This window comes from Lobosporangium transversale (genome assembly GCF_002105155.1).
Source record: "Lobosporangium transversale strain NRRL 3116 chromosome Unknown BCR41scaffold_28, whole genome shotgun sequence".
NCBI lineage: Eukaryota > Fungi > Mortierellomycota > Mortierellomycetes > Mortierellales > Mortierellaceae > Lobosporangium > Lobosporangium transversale.
Window position 1 is genome coordinate 98,785 of NW_019029006.1, and position 19,052 is coordinate 117,836.

At 41.7% G+C, this 19,052-nt stretch overlaps 4 protein-coding genes across 4 annotated transcripts; 1 reads left to right on the forward strand and 3 right to left on the reverse strand.

The window, feature by feature from the left end:
* Positions 1-36: 36 nt before the first annotated feature.
* BCR41DRAFT_372121 (MOB kinase activator-like 1-like protein A) lies at positions 37-1,382 on the reverse strand (the record flags this gene model as incomplete). Its single annotated transcript, XM_022026655.1, has 5 exons — positions 37-284; positions 385-512; positions 617-710; positions 1,072-1,235; positions 1,360-1,382. The coding sequence occupies 5 exons, from the start codon at positions 1,380-1,382 to the stop codon at positions 37-39; spliced, it is 657 nt and encodes a 218-aa protein (XP_021879603.1).
* Positions 1,383-3,159: 1,777 nt separating this feature from the next.
* BCR41DRAFT_356977 (hypothetical protein) lies at positions 3,160-4,639 on the reverse strand. Its single transcript, XM_022024777.1, has 2 exons — positions 3,536-4,639; positions 3,160-3,449 (listed from the first exon to the last, which is right to left on the reverse strand). The coding sequence occupies exons 1-2, from the start codon at positions 4,631-4,633 to the stop codon at positions 3,183-3,185; spliced, it is 1,365 nt and encodes a 454-aa protein (XP_021879604.1). The 5' UTR covers positions 4,634-4,639; the 3' UTR covers positions 3,160-3,182.
* Positions 4,640-13,346: 8,707 nt separating this feature from the next.
* On the forward strand, positions 13,347-16,339 carry BCR41DRAFT_423514 (hypothetical protein). The gene is made up of 4 exons (XM_022030307.1): positions 13,347-14,426; positions 14,551-14,621; positions 14,714-15,374; positions 15,461-16,339. The coding sequence occupies exons 1-4, from the start codon at positions 13,548-13,550 to the stop codon at positions 16,328-16,330; spliced, it is 2,481 nt and encodes an 826-aa protein (XP_021879605.1). The 5' UTR covers positions 13,347-13,547; the 3' UTR covers positions 16,331-16,339.
* A 33-nt stretch (positions 16,340-16,372) lies between these two features.
* On the reverse strand, positions 16,373-18,407 carry BCR41DRAFT_324645 (galactose mutarotase-like domain-containing protein). Its single transcript, XM_022021555.1, has 2 exons — positions 18,054-18,407; positions 16,373-17,914 (listed from the first exon to the last, which is right to left on the reverse strand). Exons 1-2 carry the CDS (start codon positions 18,344-18,346, stop codon positions 16,438-16,440), a joined length of 1,770 nt encoding a protein of 589 aa, XP_021879606.1. The 5' UTR covers positions 18,347-18,407; the 3' UTR covers positions 16,373-16,437.
* Between the last annotated feature and the right edge of the window lie 645 nt (positions 18,408-19,052).

The window sequence follows — 19,052 nt, forward strand, 5'->3', positions numbered from 1 at the left end:
ATATAATAATCACTTTGCTCCTTCCCCGAACCCAACTCAGCAGAGGATTCCATTGCTATCCATGATGTCAATAAGTTCTTGCAGGGGTACAATATCCTTTTTGTCCAACAGGTCAAATTCTCGTCCAAAACTGACAAAGTGCGCGAAAAGCGAGTTGAAATGACCTTCTTGACAGAGCGAAAGCATCTTGTCATAATGTGAATGATAGACATGTGCAAAAACTCGGATCAATTGTTTAAAGATCGCGCGTACTGTCTGTTGAAAAGTAGGTGGAAAATCACGTCCTATTGCCAAGAAAAAGAAAAGTTAATACCTGTAACAACAATAATACAATCAGAAGAACCATGACAGAGCAATACATTAATAAAGAAGGGCTTTTTATACCATCTTTGGTAGGAAAGGTATTTTCATCGTTAATGAGTGTCTGGATCCAGCTCATGACAAAGTCAATGTATTGCGGTGCTGGCACTTTACTCGTCTTTTTTTGCCCATCCATCCAAAGGTACTCAAATCTATTTTTTTAAAATAATAACGTAATAAAACAAAAGTGGGGACATCTTGTTAATTTTCAACTCCTAAAAAATATAGAAAAAAACTAGATCCAAGTCAACATTACCCTGCTCCTGCAGACATGTTTGGACAATCTCGTGCTGTGCAGAAATCCGATATGGATCCATAGAACATATTGATGTAGTTGTAGAAATCAAACACTAAAAAAAAAAAAAAAAGGAATGATGGATATATTTTTTGTTATGATGGGTTAGTTCTTATTCTGCAATTGCTTCGTCAAACCACATCTGTTTCTCCCTTTTCTCGGACAAGTTGACAGTGCAACCTGAAACGCGTTTGGCTTTTTTTTTTTGCGGAGATTTTCAAAATTGCCATCCCTTTGATTCTATTCTCGCATGCAAAAGATTCCTCACTCGGGTACTTGTTAAAAAAGTGTATACCCTCAATGTGCAGAAAATTTTAAAAAAAGCCTCCCAGTGAACAAGGCCAAGAGGATACTGCAGCGGAGGTAGTTGATGTAGATTGCTACCCCATTATCCATATGTTCCAAACGTTGCTTACCATTCACTGCAAGCCATTCGTTAGCATCAACATACTTGGGCAACTGGACAATGGTCTTGAAGTTACCCTTGACGATCGAGTTATTGCAGTAAGGCTGACAGAGGAATAAGGGCCGTACTGATGATGTAGATCGTTTAGGTTTTGTCTTGCTTCCAAATTTACCACTTTGGACGTTGTGTTAATGGCGAGTGTATATTTTTAAAACAATAAGTGGTAATATAAAATGTCAGCAACAGAAATATATTCTGCCTTGTTACTTAATGTAGAGTTTATATATGCCAGGTTTACCTGATGTTAAAGAATCCACTCATGGTGCAGCTTATATAATTGTGGATGGGACCAAAAAAAAATAGGGATAGGATTAGGTATAATTGTAGTATAGGAGAATTCAAGAGTCTTGTTGCATCCGATGGTGAAAAAGATGTGATGAAGTGAAAAGAATTAAGTTGAAGGCACAATCTAGGCCTAATTAGCCACCACAAGGGATCAATCTGGCCATGACCACGCTTGTCTCTAAACTTGGTTAGTGTGCTTGCGAACAAATGCGTCTAACTATATTAAAATTTCCTGCGCCCTCTCTATGCTACTGGCCTCTTGCTGCTTCGGCCACGGGTCGACGCTGCGTTCTGACTAAGACTCGACCCCCTGCCTGTCCTTGTACTTGTACCTGTGTCTGTTCTTGCGCTTGCGTCTGTCGCTGATATCGCTCTATGATGTGTCCAAGGAGATTGTTCCTTCGCATCTACAGGCTAAAGATGATGCGGTCGTTTTTGTATCTTCGGTTGGCCACGAATTGTATTACATACATTATGCGCCGCCATTACATTGCGATGAAAATACGTTTGGGACGATACAAGAAACTTGCCCAACAAGTTTTTACAGGATGGATGGGCATTTCTTGGGCTTATAAATTAACCACCGTCCATATAGCTAAATGAACGTACCTACAAAGAAAGATCTATCTAGTCAGAGAAAGCAATCATATATGTTGAAAAAGAATAGGAGAAAAGATTAGTAAAAACCTGCGGCTACAAATAAAATAAAATGATCATTAAGACTTACACATAATCCCAGCATCCTCCTGGGAGTATTCCAGCCCCCTGTTGCTGGCTTAATACAATCGTGATTATAGTCACCGCTGTAGTTGAGGTTGCAGAATAGTATCGCTTTGTTAGGTCTGATACTCCTTTATCTTGTTGCCTTCTCTTGATGTATGTAAATCGCTGCTAAAAACCGTGGGTCTAGGTTTCGCTTGCTTTGCTTGGACTGTTAAAGTTATTGAGCGGTGAAAAACTTATTCCTTAATGTGATTCGAGTGTTGTGGATGTGGATGGCGAAAGGAATATGTTGAAAGAATATGAACGGTGATGAGAAGAAATCAAGGCGAGAAGGAAAAGTTTATATACCATTAAGTCTACAGCATGATCGATAAACTCATACCAATATATTAGTACAGTCCACGCGTCCAGGAAGCACTTGTGATCACAGAGAAGTTTCGGAGAGTCCACATAAGGCTCTATTCTCCATATATGCAAGACTATCATGCGGTTTATTTTTATTTTTGTATGCTTCCGTTGTGCTGAATGAAATGATGAATGTGTGTGAACTGAGCCACCTCTTTGCACGAACCTCAATTTCCTTTTTAGTTCCTCAGACAACTGATCGACAGAACGGTGAACCATGTCTGAAATTAAAAATCAAAATCAAAATCAAAATCAAACACCTCTCCTTTGTTTTATCAATGATCCATAAAGAAGAAGTCTATCGAAGAATTGCTTTCAATAGGGTTACTGACTACCTGTAAATCATGGAACGTTAGTCATAATCTAAGTAAATGCAAAAACATTTAATACATGCTGGGGCGACCATTACCGCCTGAAGAGCCTCTTCATTTGGCCTCAAATCATTGCCGAAATATTTCCAGTCATGGCCGCTGGAGACCATTGACTTCATCTAGTTGCACTCGTTGGGGCCCAGAGGAAGAGTGTGATGTCTATCTGTTGATCTGTACGGTTTTTAAAATAGTCCAGAAATTCAGGGACAAGATTAGGTAGAAAGGATAAACAGAACTTACAAATTTTTTGTGGGTGCTGGCACCCAAATACTTGTGTCTAGCGTCGTGCGCGCTTTGCAGCCGGAGCAGGCGACTCTTCCGTGGGCTTGTACTTTGCAGGTCTCTCTTGCCTCTCAATTTGAGCAAGACTGATTCTTGCGATGTTTTCCGCCCCTACTGCGTCACGGTTGAAGAATACCTTACATGCCCAGCAATATTTAGAGCGAGGGTACACCGCCTCTAAAAAGCTATCGCAGAGGAGTCGGGGACAGCGGGCGCTGGTGTAAAATTCGTGCACTATAGCAAAGTGTCCTCGTGCTTTGACCTAAGCGTTTCAAATGGCAGTCGTTTATTAGCAAGGGTTCTATGGCTTTCCAGCTTTTCTTACTTTTTTAAAAAAAAAAGTCATACCCGTGTGACAAGGTGTCTCGTTATAGCAGTGTGCTTGCTGGGAACTCCTTTACTACTTTCAAAGGACCCTAGGCCGACGACAAGCACTCCTTTTTCCCCGAGCATCTTCAACACTCGCTGCACCCCGTAGTCGAACGTAACTCGTTGAGCCTTTCGTAGGTCCCATTTTTTTTTCAGGTGCCATCTGGACTCGTAAAACTCTTGAAGCACATCCAAGTTCTTTGATCCTGTCTGTGTCTGGGACTCCTCGTTCATCCATTGAAGGTACTCATTATACGTATCCCTTCCAAACACAGGGATGGCGCTCTCAACTTCAATCATTCCTTTTTCACGCTTCCTTTTGTTCAACAGGTGATTGAAGCGGAGGACGGGAAGGTACAAGAACCTGCTTCTCACCTTCACCGCTTGCCGCAAGTTAGAGCTGTGAGAGTGCAGCGAGGAAAACGTAAGGGCATTAACAATACCAGGATCGCATCCGACGATAGTTGTGGTGTTTGCGGATGGGCATCGTCCTGGTTCGTTGAATGTGAGCTCAACGCTTTCAAGTAGTTTGGAACTCCTCCTCCAGTTTATGTTTGCGTAGTCTTCATCTGCCAGGTCTTCACCGGCTGCCTTTGAACACGTCGTGTTGAAAAATCCCTGAGAAAGCTCCAGTTCTTGGTTGGCGTCTTCTTCATCTACGTCAGACTGCTGCTGTCTCTTCGTCTGGGTTGTGTCATAGGCAAGTAGATTCGGAACTAGACCGTTGGTAGAAATCGTTCCTTTGAGTTTGAACCGAGTTATGCCTTTGTCCTGTGACTGCAGGGATACTTTGTCTCGATACCCATTAACCATGCGATCACCTCCAATGTCACAAAAGAGAGCCTTTATCAAAACCCCTTTTGTTCCCTGTACACACTCAAACATTGCAGTCTTGGAAGGATTGTTGAGAGGCAGAATACGCTCCAGCAGTTGCTTGGTATCTTCGTTCGCCCAGAGGATGTCAACTAGGGCGTGTTCAGACAGATACACATACCCGGGTGACCGGGGGACGTAGGAAAGTCTGAGTATTTTTTTACTCTTTTGTTCTCCCGCAAAAAAAAACTCAATGTCGCTCATATCTTCAAACTAGAAAAAAAAAAAAAAAAAAAAAAAAAAAAAAATTGTAAAAATAAAAAGAGTCTGAATAGAGAGCAGAATATGCATGAAAATACCCTACACAAGGTTATACCATTACGTGCCTGTAGTGCTGCCTTAATGATGTCTGTACTTGGCCCATTAGTAGCTCTGACGCTCTTAGAAATGAGATCTTTTTGGGATCAGAGCCTTGCACGTCCCCCAATGTTATGTCTATTTCCTTTATTGGGGAAAGTTCAGTGATGGCCTTAAAATGTTCATAAGCGGGGAGATAATGGGGCGTTTCTACCGCCCTTCCTTGTTTTTTTGCCCTCGCGTAAGCTGAATTGGGCCACCTTGACCACTTAAAAGAAGGGTGGCGAGACAGTAAGAATAGTCAGTGCTATCCAAAACCTCGTCCAGTGCCTTTTCCCTCGACCTTGCTGCCCCTGGTAGCCGCATGATCCTCTCAATGTCCAAGGCAATCGCCCAGTATGCATAGCGGCGTAGTCGGTTGAGGACAACAACTGCCCCTCGGATCTGGCTTGCAATACTATCCCTTTCATCTGCGTCCAGTCCGCCTTTCCTTGCCATGGAAGCCTTGAGGGACCCAATTGTTAAGGCCTTGATAGGGTGCTTACTGCTGTAGCTGTGATCAACCTTCATAGCATCCTTCAAGTCCCTAATTGGTGCACCTTCTTTTTTAGCCCTGTGGGGCTTCTTGCCTTTGTGCTTCCGCTTTTGTTTTTTCTGTTGCTTCTTTTTTGCCTTTCTCCGACGTGGTGGATGCTTAAGGCCCGGCCTATCGTGCTGACGGCAGTTACTGATATCAACTGTGCACGCATTCAATATGCTCGGCTTGTCAGAAAAGATGGGCCGGAACTGGTTCCTATGTGACCCTTCCGCTATATAGAATGACGGCGTGTCTCTACATTATCCAAGAAAGGGACTAACGATTAGTATGGGGACGTTTGGTTTCAAGACCAAAACTATAGCTTGAGCTTCCTTACGTTCTACGGCGCTGCACCCGCCTTTGCTGAGCCATTCTATGGCGAAGATCCTTTCCATTGAGTAGACGCTGCTTGAAGTTATCGAACTCATTGTTCGGCAACGCTTGGGCCGACGTTTGATGGCTGGAAGTAAAAACGCGGAGAGCTACTCTGCCTTCTTCAGAGTCTGCGCTCCTTCCCAACACCTTACTAGCTTCCCTTAGGTAGTCTCGAAGCATTTTATTGTAGTTCTTGTCCCGCGCAACCTTTCGAATTAATCGAAGATTATTAAGCGGGCCCAACGTCTCGAGGTTCCTTGAGTAGTCATTGCCTGCGATGGCACAGAATAACACCAGATGTTCGTGTGATGGCAGTCTTAGTGCTTGGATAACGTTGTCTACATCGTAAACCCCAAACTTCCGTCTACAGTGTGGAAGGGGTCGCACTAGGATGCAGACTCGTTCGTACGCAAAAAAATCAGAGTCTTGGGATATCACGATCCTATCATTCTCCTCATTATGGCACCCTATGCATGGGTCCGCTTCATATACGCACAGACAGACATCGAAGACAGAGCCAAGGCCTGTTGCCAGCTAATTCTTGTCCTGGACGCTCAGGGTGTAGACTTCTCGAAGACCCTTCTGGATGCGCCTCATGACTTGAGGACGAGTCCATACCCCACTCCGGGAATTTCTCTCGAAGGTGCTCATATCGTTCTCCAAAGCGTCCATATTTTTTTGTCTTATGGTTTGCCGTTCTGTCCTTGCTTTTTCTTTCTCATTACAAGGTCTCCCATCAATATGTATAGTCAGATTGTCCGTTTTGAAATGATCCTTTATCTCGAGAGCCAGGGATCTTCCTACATCAATGATGGATTTGTTTTTCACCTTTACATGGACGACTCTACGGTGATGTCGTAACAGAACGTACCGAGGAAATCTACATGAACAGAATGGTCAGGATTTGCCGCCAAGAAAGTGCCCACGTCAGTTTCCGAAGGTAAAACCCCGCGATCCGCAACCAGTTTGAAGAAGGACTTCAGCCCCATGGTCAATATCTAAGCGAAAGAGAAAGGAAAAAGGAAAAATGGTGGTGATGAAAAGAAAAAAAAAGAGCGACAAAGGTATAAATTAATGAGCTTTTTATGGTTTAAAGATCCAAATTGAATAGATAAAGAATATTGAGGAAAAGATACAGGAACAAGTGGCAGTGGTAAAAGGGATGGGACTTTGGAGTGAACGAGCGGGAAAGAAGGAAGACAGTGATCCTTTTTTATATCCTGGATTGATGATGAATTTTATCATTGTCTCATATAGGCTTGATATCGATCCTTTGCTTCACAGGCCACATCAATCTTTACTCAGTTCCTTTATTTGGATTGGGGTTTTGTCCAAGTCAATTGCAGAGATCGACAAATAAATACAAGCTCTCGCATGAACGGCAGATTGGAAACAATAGTATTGAGATACCAAAGTGAGCATTCGAAAAAATCATCTCCTTCAGTGTTGATGTCGATCCTTTGCTATACAATTTTTTTTTCAGCTTCTTTTGTTTGCATTGGCCCTTGCTTTGTGAGGAATTTAATGATTTATAATTTTGAACAGGCTTCAGCTGTTTACAACTGATAGTGATTGATGAACAAAAAAGGAAACAAGATTTGCAAAAAAAAAAAAATTCTCGCCAAAAATTTTCGAAACAATAAAAAAAACCCCGCGATGCAAGACATGTGTAGACAAGAAGCACAACAACTGTTTGCTCACATCCATTTTTTTCACCGTTAGTGTGCCTGTATGTCTTTTAAGCTTTCTGTCTGGTCGTTTAACACAAGGAACTCCCAGAAAAAAAAAATACCTCGCATGATTGGTGCCAGGCCTGAAAACAACAATAATGCAATGCTGTGCGTGGAAGATAGGGTCTAGAAACTATACCATTGTTATGCGGACTCACCGAAATCAACTTGTGATCAACTGCTACTCATGCTCTGTTGCCAAGGACTTGAACAGGTATACCAACTCCTTCTTCCTTGCTCTCATAACCGCTCACATCCTTTCGATGCATTCTTTCGCCGTAAATGTTCATTGCATCTGAATCACACACAGGTATTTCACCATTCACTCGAACATAGATATATGTATCACCTTGGGTATGACATGTTCACTCTGGTTTCCACAGGCCCAACAAACTCTATTAGCAGTGTTTACCAACCCAGATATATCAAAGGAATGCAAGAAGACGAGGAAGCGAACGATGTGACAAATCAAGTCTTGCCGAGCTGTACAAGAAAAGATCAAGTTAGTCAAGCTCCATGGTGCGGAAGAATGAATCCACTCAGATTGCCCTCCTTTCAAGTCGATACTACAGCAGCGAATATTATCGCTGTTACATTACATCAGTCAATAAATAAATGATACAATGGACTCCCAAGGGGATGCTAGGGTCATGCGATAGTCTTCATGAGTTTTTTTATTTGCACAAATAAAGAAGCCAGGTGTAAATAGTAACAATCAAAGGTGATCTTAGGTGGAATCGAAGGTCAAAGGATACTTTATTTGGCTATAGCGTAGTGGACTATTTATACTGATAATTGATAGGGTTGGGGCTTGGTGTCTTGGCACTTGGGCTTGGCGTCTTGGCGCCTGGGGTGCGCGTGATAGTTGAGCCCTCCTCAAAGGTTTGGGTTCAGTATTGTATAACACGTTTGCACCAGGATAGCTCCATGACAGTTAGTTTTCGGTCATTTATTTCGACGAATAAATTTCAAGACAATGCCCATGGATTGCTGGATTTTAAGCCCATTTATAATGACAAATTTGCCCTTGTTACGGATGAAGGGATAGTACTCCATTATTACCTAATCTAGTTCAACAGGCTTTTTAATCCCGATATAGACTGACCAACTGAATCCTGGTGAATGGTCAACTTTCTTTCGAACCTTGGCGCCAACAGATGTACTTGGTTGTTCAATCGGATTCACGTGGACAACTACGGCCAGAATATGCGTAGGAAGTAGGAAGTGATTTATCTAAATTCTATTTGTAGGCAAGAATGGATCGAGGGTTCTTCTCCGAACATTCTACCCTTTCTTGGCTCCAAAATTCTTAGAACGCGTTGAATGTGAAAACTGTAGTAAAAGGATCGGGTGTCTCCTTAGAAATGTAATAGGAAGCTACTGATTGATGTGGATTAAAATTGGTGAGTATGGTAAGATGTCCTTTATCGTCAAGCGGTCCATGCTTAGGTTACAATCGATATCTCAAACAGAATAGAAAAAAACATGCAACAAGCATCTGTAAGTTTTATTTCTGTGCAGCAACACTTCCAGATATTTATTTATATTGTCAATGATAATACCATCAGGTGCGCGCTCCAGTGTAATTACCAATTTTATATTAAAAACACCATACCTATCACACTGGTCAGGTCTAAAAAAAATAATTGGGCTGATGCCACGTGAAATACCATGGAAGAATTCAGATATTTTTTTTTTTCAACATCTCTTTCTCTTTATGGTTCCATCGATATTCCCACATCCATATTAATATCGCCTCTTAGCAATGAGAGCCTCTGGTCATTTCTTCTAAAGACAGGCTACGAGGCTTCACTACCATTTGTCAATCTGCTCCACTTCTAATCCCTCCAATCCCTTCAATTACAGTGCCTTCATAAGGTTCGATGTCCTAGGAACCTTATATCCCATAATTTGAAACGCATACACCAATCATTCCCGCGATATAGCCCATAAGATCACGGAAGGAGAGCTGGGGAAAGTATGGAACACCAGAAAACCTTATTCTATATCCCGACGGTGAAGCCTGTAAGGAAAAAAGACATACCCATACATGTTGAAAGGAAGCATGAGCCAAGACATTGATGGGACGCCTATCAAGAGCTCGATGAACTACACCAACGCGTGCGAAGCAAGAGTTAAGTCTGAAAGAAACAGCTCTTGACTGTAATAAAGACGTTGGATAAGCCTTTCAATAGTCAAAAGAAGCACGAGAATCATTCGAGTCGAATTTCACTGATATCGAATTCAATTCGTTTTCGAATAGTTATCTAAATTCGAATGCTTATCTGCAAAAGTCAAGGTAGTGTTCTAGGGGGATCTAAGGGTGCAATAAAGGTATCTTTATTCAGGGGGAACTATGCTACAGAACTAGATAGAAAAGTAGACCTATTTATACTAGTTAATATCCTGTTGCAAGGAATGCTCTAGAAATATGGGCGAAATACTATGTTGCACAAAATTATTATACAGTGGAATCTCGATAATTGTACACTTTTGTACAATTTTCGAATTTGCTATATTTCTCGGTTATTGATTGGCTAAGAAGCCCACAATTCATGAAAAACTATTCTAAAAATCCTCTGCTGATTCCTCTACTCCAGTTGAGTGTGGGTTTTTTAGAATACTTTTTTTTAAAAGAGTAAGGCTCTTAGCCAACCAATGGCCTAGAAATATATCAAATTTGAAATTTGTACAAAAGTGTACAATTATCGAGATTCCACTGTAGTGATTTCGCTTGCATTATCGAACCATTCGATACTCGAACTATTCGAATCGATCCAGGTTAGGGCTTATCCGAATCGATTCGAACTTACTGTTGCGATTAGCAGTCATTTATATGGGTTTTTACTATAGCTAAGATTTTTACCCTTTTTATTTAACGAAGATCCCTGAATCATAATAAACACATCTTTCTTTCGTTCTCGTTACTTATTATGATCCTGACATATTTCACTTACCACGATTCATTTTCGATTCGAATGCATTCGAACCCATTCGAATTCGATATGTTCGAATCGAATAGGAGAACTGGCATACCGTAGGATAATAAGCTGTCTAAAGATTGAATTTCATATCTTTCTCTCTTTTTTTTTTTTTTTTTTTTTTTTTTTTTCAAAAGGATTCCAAGAGCATGAGCCAGGGTTTCTTGAAACACAATAAAGTGAGGGGAAAGAGGATAGCTGACAGATATTTTGAAGACTTCATAAGCGTTTTCGTAAGAAATATAAAGATTTAAGGCCACGACCTCCGTAATGTCACTAAACAGAATAAGAGAGCATATTTGAGATATTTGAGAGGATGACCTCATGCCCGGCCCCAGACTTACGAGAAGCGCGGTTACATATTACGAGGGTCAATTCGAACTGATGAGTTCCGTCTCCAGTTGCTGGCATTCAAATTGAACGAACTCAATGCGGTAAAATATAGACGACTTCCCGAGGACAGATAACCTCGCAGAACCAATTCCACTCTTGGCGGTACAGATAATTTCTTGACCGAGATAAGGAACGTAGTGAGTATTAACAAGATACCACTAACCTTAGAAACTGCAAGACAGAAGAAATCTAGATTTGGGGCAATCTTTCATTGGAGCGAGCCCGCTAGCACGGCGGCCTAGACAGCCAAATTTTACAACTTGGCTGTCAAGTAGAAGGTAGTGTATCGGCCTACTCTCAAATACCGACATGGATGGAGCAGTGGAAGGCAGTAGCGGCGTATGGTTCACAATCCATTGGTGACGTTGAGAGTAGCCTACCTTCTCTTCGTGGGAATGATGCAAGCATAAAAAACTATATTGAGAAGCTCAGTGTCAAGGACTGGCAAGATAATTGTCAAGAAGGTAAGTGTTTAGAAAACAAGGTAGGGATCAGATATGGATTTATTGCAGACTGAGGTTTGCTATGTTACTAGTCTATGATATTTATACTTGTTTGGCTGGAGCGGAGACGTGTTTCAAGAACTCTAAATAAAGCTTACTCAAATACTTCCTAATGACTTTTACCATATGCGGAACTCCAAGTATTGAGTTAACTTAATACACAGGATCCGAGGAAGATATCTGGTGCAATCTTATATCAAGGCTCCTTGGCGCCATGAGCCTTGGTCATTGGTCTATAGCTCTTCTAGAATTCTTGGAGCTATTCACGGAGCTAGAAAACTAGAAGACGCGACTTGGCTTGACAGACAAAACTATGCATGAGGAAATGAGTGAATGAGGGAACAAATTAATCAAGCACACGTGATCTTTTCTGATTCGAATCAGACAAAAAAGTCATTCATCAATTCGTGAGCTCAACATTGCTTGCTGTTCGTGACACTCAGAGACGTGGAGAAAGACCTATATTCCTTCTATAGCAGCAACGATGTCATCAAGAAACATAGGTGTGATGCGAAAGGAGCCTTAGTCGAAGAATACAAGAAGATTACCAACAGCCTGCTCAAGATGGCTGGCGGGTCAGTTGGAGCGAAGATAAATGAAGGAAACAAGATTGTGATAGGGGTGAGCCTTGACAAGTTCTCGTCTAATACAAAGCCATCTTCATTACATGAATCAGTCCAATCATACTTCGTGAATACGGTAAGTACTCGCCCACTATTACAAAAAAAAACTTGGCCGACGGCCATATGGCTTTAAGCAGTAGTTAAAGCAGAGGTGGGCCAAGTTAGCCACAGAAAAACCGTTGACCATTACTTTTTATTGTCGTTGTTGTCACATTGTAACTTATCTTGCTCTCTTGCCCCATTCGGCCCGATCTCTTGGGTACATCGTTGTGGATGTAAACGAATACTACACCTCAAGAAATGTTCAAACTGTCAAGAATTTGTTGGTCAGATTGAGATCCGTCGACTATATTGCAAGACATTTACGCACAGAGATGTCATGGCAGGGCATAACATTTACAACGTTAAAGGCCATTTACTTTATCAGGGGCGGACGTCCTATCTTGTGCCGGACAGGGGTAAGGATGTTTCCAGAGTGGATGGTGGAAAAAAAGAGAGCGAACAAGCGACAAGTGCCGACCGAGCAAGAGGAGGAGCCCAGAGACAGCAAGAGAATTCACATTGAGCAAATCTAGTTCACCTAGTTTTACCATAGTTTAGAGGACCATTTACGTGACTGTTCCAGTGCCGATTGTGCTGTACTCAAAGGTATCCAGGCTCCTAAATTTGTGGTCAATCAACTTCATGGCGGCTCTCTCCTGTTGCACCGTGTGACCTGTTTTTATAATTGCAATTAACCTGTCATTATTCTGGCTTTCCCAATTGAAAGTTCAATGACCATTTCCACCTTCTGCAATCAATTGCACATGAAACGAGATTAGCACACATTGGAAAATACCATACACTAGCATTCTTCTCCCTCCTTGGAAAAGAAAACAGAAAGAAAAAAGGCAAAAATAAAATAAAAACATGAAAGAAGAAATAGAGTTGACTACATGAAGAGTAACATCATGATAGAAATGATCAAACAAAAAAATCCACAGAAAACCCAATCTCTTCTTTGGTGGATCTCTTTCTCTAAATGAGAGACAAGCGAAAAGAAACGAGAGTCCTGTTTGCGAGCTGGCTGGCTCACTCACAGGTCACACATCCACCTTCACTTGATACTCACGCCTCACCTCTTCTACTAATTTTGGACTCTTGGTAGTTTTTTTCCTTCCTTGGCTAATCCTTTTTCACTTTCTCATTCCATCTCTCACACTCACTCGCTCACACATCGTGAACAGACAAAATACAAGTACAAAACCGTGTGCACAAACTCACACTTCAGACCTCTCACTCCTTTTTGCCTCTCCGTCAGACTTTTTTTTTTTTTTTTTTTTTTCCCTTCTCATTACTTTGTCTCTCTTTGTCCCTCCCTTCTCTCTTTCTTTCTCTCCCTCTCTCTTTCTCTCTCTTTCTCTTTTTTTTTTTTTTTTTTTTTTTTTTTTTTTTCACACGATCATAAAAGAATCGGATTCTTTTTCGCTATTTCGATCTCTCTTTTCTTTGCTATACTCGGCCATTCACTCTTCTCTGAACTTCTTTACCATCGATCACATTTGCAACAAATCTGCCCTAAAAAGCTTTTTTGAAACAAAGCCCGGCACTACAAGGTACAAACAAGGCAAAGCAAAGACACTGCTTCGACAAGAAGTAAATGTCTCCTTCGAATACAGACTTAGATCAGCAACGACAAGAATTATCCTTGTCGTCTCACCCGTCAGATCACTCTTCAAACGAATCTTCAATGTCAATCAAGGAGCAAGGAAAGGTCAATAGTAATGATCTTGATCAGAGTCAACAACAACAAGCAGATAAACTTGCGCCACCAAAGCTGTATCCCTCAGGTGAAAATATGCTTTTCCAGAACAACAATGGGACTGAAGGATCAGCCCCAAATAAAGAAGATTTGGTCAATGTCTCTGCCTCATTATTGTCAGACTCTGTTCTAATCCCTACAGCTTCACATCAAACTAATGGAATCGACAGCAATTCAAAAGCGTATTATGCTGTCAGCACCGCCGAGTTGACAACTATGTCTGGAAGTAATAGCAGTAGTTGTAATAGTAGAGCAGAGCCTTATTTGAGCAGAGAGCAAAACCAGCACCAACAATATCAAGACCAACATAATGAAGGCAAGGACAACGCAAAAATAAGAACGCTCAAAAGCACCACAAAAGAGGAGTTTTTGATTCGGGAAAACAACCTTGACCAGCTCCACAATCGATACCCTCAGCAATCTAGAGAGGATCCCCACTTTTACCTTCATTCCAACGACCTTAGAGGAAATATCAATGTTCCCTCATCGTCTCCGCCATCATCGACCAATTTTAATCATAAAGGCGGAGAAAGACATAGGCATGAGCAGATCCTTCATGATCGAGACGAAAGTTCTGAGGACAATGGCCAAGAAGGTCGCAATCTCATGGATGGAGATCAAAGCATGGATCATGGTCATTATCGTGAAAATTACTCCTCAACATTGTCAGATGAAAAGTACAAGAGACTCAAGAGGAAACTGAGGGAAGTCTTGGAGGTAAACATATACATACATTTTTAAAACCTCAGTAGCGTCGTAACCTTTGAAATGATCCTTAATGCTTTAATCGATAGGATGGGTTATTGACATGAGATGCTTTTGTGGTTTCAATAAATCCTAGGAAAACGAGCGAATGAGTAAGGAGCTGGATAAGTCTCAAAGACGCGTTCGAAATTTGCGGCGAGAGAAACTGTAAGCATTTGATTTTTAACATGGCAACGGACTCTGCCTCGTCCTCTAAACTTGCTAATTTTCTTTTCGGCTCATCTTTTTTCGTCACTCAGTCTTTTGTTAGATCGCCTTTGTCTATTTGAGAGAAAAGATTCGGGCTCAGGATCAGACTCGCTCTCATCACTCAGCAGTGACAGTGAAGAATATGAATCTTCAACCCAGGAGGATATACCTCCAGAGCCTGTGAAATTATCTATACCAGCAGGAAAGCAAAACAAGGCGAAGAGCAATTCAAAACTGACTCCAAATCCAAACGCAACGCCAACGCCTGGGACCACTCCTCAGCATCCTAAAAAGTCTGCTACTGCCAAGAACACTCCAGGTGCATCTACAGGAGGTCGAGCAGGTTCAGCCAAGGAAACAAAGAGTCACTCGTCTGTTTCAACACCTTCTACAATCACCAATGTTGGATCTGCAACTCAGAAGCCTAAACGCATCCATCAAATTAATAAACTCAGGCCAGGACTTGGTAAAGTTCGTCGGGTGCAAGCAGTAGAAAAGGATGAGAATGGGAATGTTAAACTGCCTGTCACTGTTGGCATCATTACGATCCAAAGCCTCGGTCACGTAGTGTACGATCGCGAGGCTTTTCACAATGATCGATACATTTGGCCCGTTGGTTACAAGATGTCACGCTCTTACAACAGTATGATTGATCCGAACAATCAGACAACTTACACTTGTAGCGTCATTGATGATGGAGAGGCACCTAAGGTGAGTTGTTTAGTGATAGCTTTATAAAATGTAGCTTTTTTTATTTTTAACTTTTACAAACGGTATTCATAATATATCCTTTCTAGTTCCAAATTGACGCTGAAGATCAGCCAGGCAAACCGATTATCGCTGGAAGCGCTACAGGAGCATGGACACATGTCGTCAAAGCCGCGAATGCGATTCGTAAACGTGACCACTCTAACTCAGCCTCCGGACCTGATTATTATGGTTTCTCAAACGCCACTATTGCCAAGATGATCCAAGATTTGCCAAACGTAGATAAATGCGAGAGCTATATCATGCAGCGATTTGAAGAACCTGCTTCGACAAGATCGTCTGGTAACAAAGCATCGACAGCAGCAATAACTAAAGGTCCAAATGATCATGAAACGAATCATCATAAGCATGGAGGTATTCATGACGGTGATAATGATGACGACAATGACGACGCATATACATCATTGGGAACCCCAGGGAGAAAGAAGGCCCGAATTTCGTCACCCAAGATTCGACATGCAGGGCTCGATTACCCAGCCTCAGTTCTAGAACAGAAGCGAGATGATCAGACTGAGCAAGATGAATTAATAGAGGATGTTGATGACGGGGACGAAACTCAATCCGAGCATGAGCAAGAGGAGAGAAGAAGACCGTTGACATCACCCAAACCCAATTGGTCTGTTTCTATACACTCTACAACCATACCCTGTAACGTGAACCAACACTCCGCGCCATCTGTGGTGACAACAGCAGGAGAATCCATTGTGGATATTGAAGGAGACGGAGAAGGACAGGTAGATTCAAATTTTGAATCAGATGTTATTGTCGATGTTGATGGTGATGTATCGATGCATGACTCTGCTTCGCCGCTACCTGGAGAAGTGGTCAAAGCAGAAATGGGTGGTAGCTATAAAGAAGGATCAGAGCATGTTGCAACCATAGAGTCTTCAGAGTTATAGAGCTTTAATAATACCAAAAAAAAAAAAAAAAAAAAAAAATTGATTGAATTGAATTGAATTGAATTGAATTGAATTTGACAGCTTCATCGCTGTTGATTAATATAAATCTATGGCTCAATGCTGAACTTGTAGATTGATTTTTGGCGGTAAATTTGATCATGATGTAGGATAACCATGTTTGCCCAGTCAGGATGATGAATGGCATCGGGATATCGAATGGGTTCAAGACAAAGCCCCGAGAATTTGCTCATCTCAGCAACAATTGAAACAGACTTGACCGGATTCCTGCTATAACTGTCTTGATCCTCGCTGTTGTTTATGTTTGAACCCGAAGATCGTTGTTGTGATGTGGCAGTTGGCGAACTAAAAAAAGTTGTTGAAGACGAGTCAAGCAAATCGAAAGACTGGGATTTGGTACGTGGAAGGAGAGAGCTATCTAGATATCCTGCTGAATAGAGGACGAGCGCAGGCTCCGAAGTAAAGAGATCGAGACGAATGCCTGTCCTGGATGAAGTGAGAGTAGCAACATGAGGTGTGGATGGGAGATAGCCTTGGATCCCAATTTTGTTGTATCTGGCGATAATAGACCCATCTAAAGTTGATATTGAAGAAGAGGGAGAAGAGAATAAAGATGATGGCGGGCCATCATCGCCAAGAGCATAGACATGATCATATCCATATCCACCTTGAATGCCATTTAACCCAGGCTCTAATTTCTTTTGGCCCGCTTTTGCTATGTTCATTGAAAAAATTAAAAGGCTATCACGGTCGTTTGCCTCTTGAAGATGAATGATCTTGCCAGTTGGGACTGGATGTGGGTCACCAAGTTCTATGACGTTTGAGGTATTAAGCCATAATGTATGATCCTTGACTGAGAGGCGGTTCGTGATGGTTGGAGTGATGGTAGTGCGAGTATGAGCTTGAGAGGAATTGTTTGGATTTCCTATTGTCGTTGTGGCTGCATCTGCGTCTATGACCATAGCTGATGGAAGAAGGCCTTGAGCTTGATCTTCCACAGGGTTCAGAACACCATCCAAATTCCAATATGTGTGGTTTGTTAAATTGACAATGGTACTGTGCAAATCCAAGTCATTGCTATTGTCCGATCCTTTTTTTTGCAACTGAGCCCGATATTCAATAATTAATTCGCCAGAGCTGTTCAACTGGTACTTGACATCAGTGACCAATCGTCCTGGATAGCCGTTTTGACCATGTGGAGAGATCAACTGCAAAGTAACAGAAACAGCTAATACTCCATCACTATCCTTTTCCTCATCCTCATTCTTGACACTGATGGTTGCCCAGTGTTGCTTATCAAATCCTAAGGGGCCACCGTGATGACAATCCTTACCGTTAGACACTTTTAAAGTGTGGGTTGATATATCTGTAGAGGGAAATGTGGAAAATGTGGAAGTTTTTTGAGGAATAGCACTGCTGCCGCTGCCGCTGTTCCTCTCTGAGACCACAGACCCATCTGCAAGTGGTGCATTTACTGCCGCTGTTTCTGCCGCTGTTTCTACCGCAACTTCAGCCTCGCGTGTGCGCTCATAGCTATTTTGGAGGTTGAAAGATGCATGTGCGATTCTGGAAAACGTAAAAGGTAAGGTCGTTTAGTTCAAGCACATGCCACCCATCGTCTGTTCCATTTAGCGACGCCGCGCTCTTTCCTCTAGACCCATTTATACTCTCTCCGACGACAAAAAATAAATTAAATTAAACTAACCGACTGGCAGTACGTCCGATAATGGCTCCAAAGTAAGGATTCAATGCACCAGGTTCTGATTGCGCGAGATAGTCCTGCCAATGGTCAAATCCAAGAACTACATCTTGAGGCTGGTTCCAACGGTCCGGGACTATGAAATGGGTAAGCGTGGCACCATAGGTCAAGATGGTGGCTGAGAGGGCTCTGGTTTTGTTGCTGTCGTTATTGAAATCGTTATCTTTGAGTGAAATAGAAAGGACATGCTGTTGAACCAACACTGGGTTTGTGGACAATGTAATTGTCTTGACTGGCATCGTTTGCAGATCTGATGAGATGATCGATGGAGAATAAATCAAATAAAATCCTTACACAGCAGGTCCTGTAACGCTATCTAACATTGTAGTTACACAGCCTTTCTAGGATAAATTAGCCTGTGTATTTGTAGATTTAGGCAGTACCCTTCCACTCGAACGTTTTAGGGGTTTGTCACTCCAAAGACAATGGCTTTGTACTAATAGACAAATATAGATGGTTCTTGTTTATATATTTCTCCGCGTCCAATAAACATTTGTATACATTTGTATTTATTCTTTTTGGGTATAATGATATTTTTACATGAATACCGAGCTGTTGACACACTGGATATAAACATTAGTCCAGTAGAGATCCGAAAGAAAACCTTCTTTGTGTTCTTTTTTTTATTTTTACTTTTTCATCATGAGGAGTGGAGTGGATCAATGTTTTTCTCGTTTGACTGATTGACTGACTGTCCTTGAGAAAGCCAACAAAGCCCTGTTAGACAACATTTCGATCATTTTGAAAATGAAGTGATCTGCTTCCAGAAGTCTGAGTTCTGAGTGAAAATGATCAAAGTGACATGGTATCCCGCATGGGGCAAGCATTTCAACGTTTTATCCTGGTTGGGATATCTAAGCAGAATAGGGGACAGATTGGGACAGAATCCTTTCCCATTCCATTAAGTTCAAAAGAAATATGCTTTGTCTGCCAGCTTGAGTTTCT

Excerpts from the sequence above, each read along its gene's own strand:
- BCR41DRAFT_356977 (XM_022024777.1), bottom strand. The coding sequence starts at position 4,633 with ATGAGCGACATTGAGTTTTTTTTTGCGGGAGAACAAAAGAGTAAAAAA. Across the intron at positions 3,450-3,535 it reads CGAGACACCTTGTCACACGG|GTCAAAGCACGAGGACACTT; the intron begins GTATGACTTTTT and ends TGAAACGCTTAG.
- BCR41DRAFT_423514 (XM_022030307.1), top strand. The coding sequence starts at position 13,548 with ATGTCTCCTTCGAATACAGACTTAGATCAGCAACGACAAGAATTATCC. Across the intron at positions 14,427-14,550 it reads AACTGAGGGAAGTCTTGGAG|GAAAACGAGCGAATGAGTAA; the intron begins GTAAACATATAC and ends AATAAATCCTAG. Across the intron at positions 14,622-14,713 it reads AATTTGCGGCGAGAGAAACT|TCTTTTGTTAGATCGCCTTT; the intron begins GTAAGCATTTGA and ends TTCGTCACTCAG.
- BCR41DRAFT_324645 (XM_022021555.1), bottom strand. The coding sequence starts at position 18,346 with ATGCCAGTCAAGACAATTACATTGTCCACAAACCCAGTGTTGGTTCAA. Across the intron at positions 17,915-18,053 it reads ATCGGACGTACTGCCAGTCG|AATCGCACATGCATCTTTCA; the intron begins GTTAGTTTAATT and ends TACGTTTTCCAG.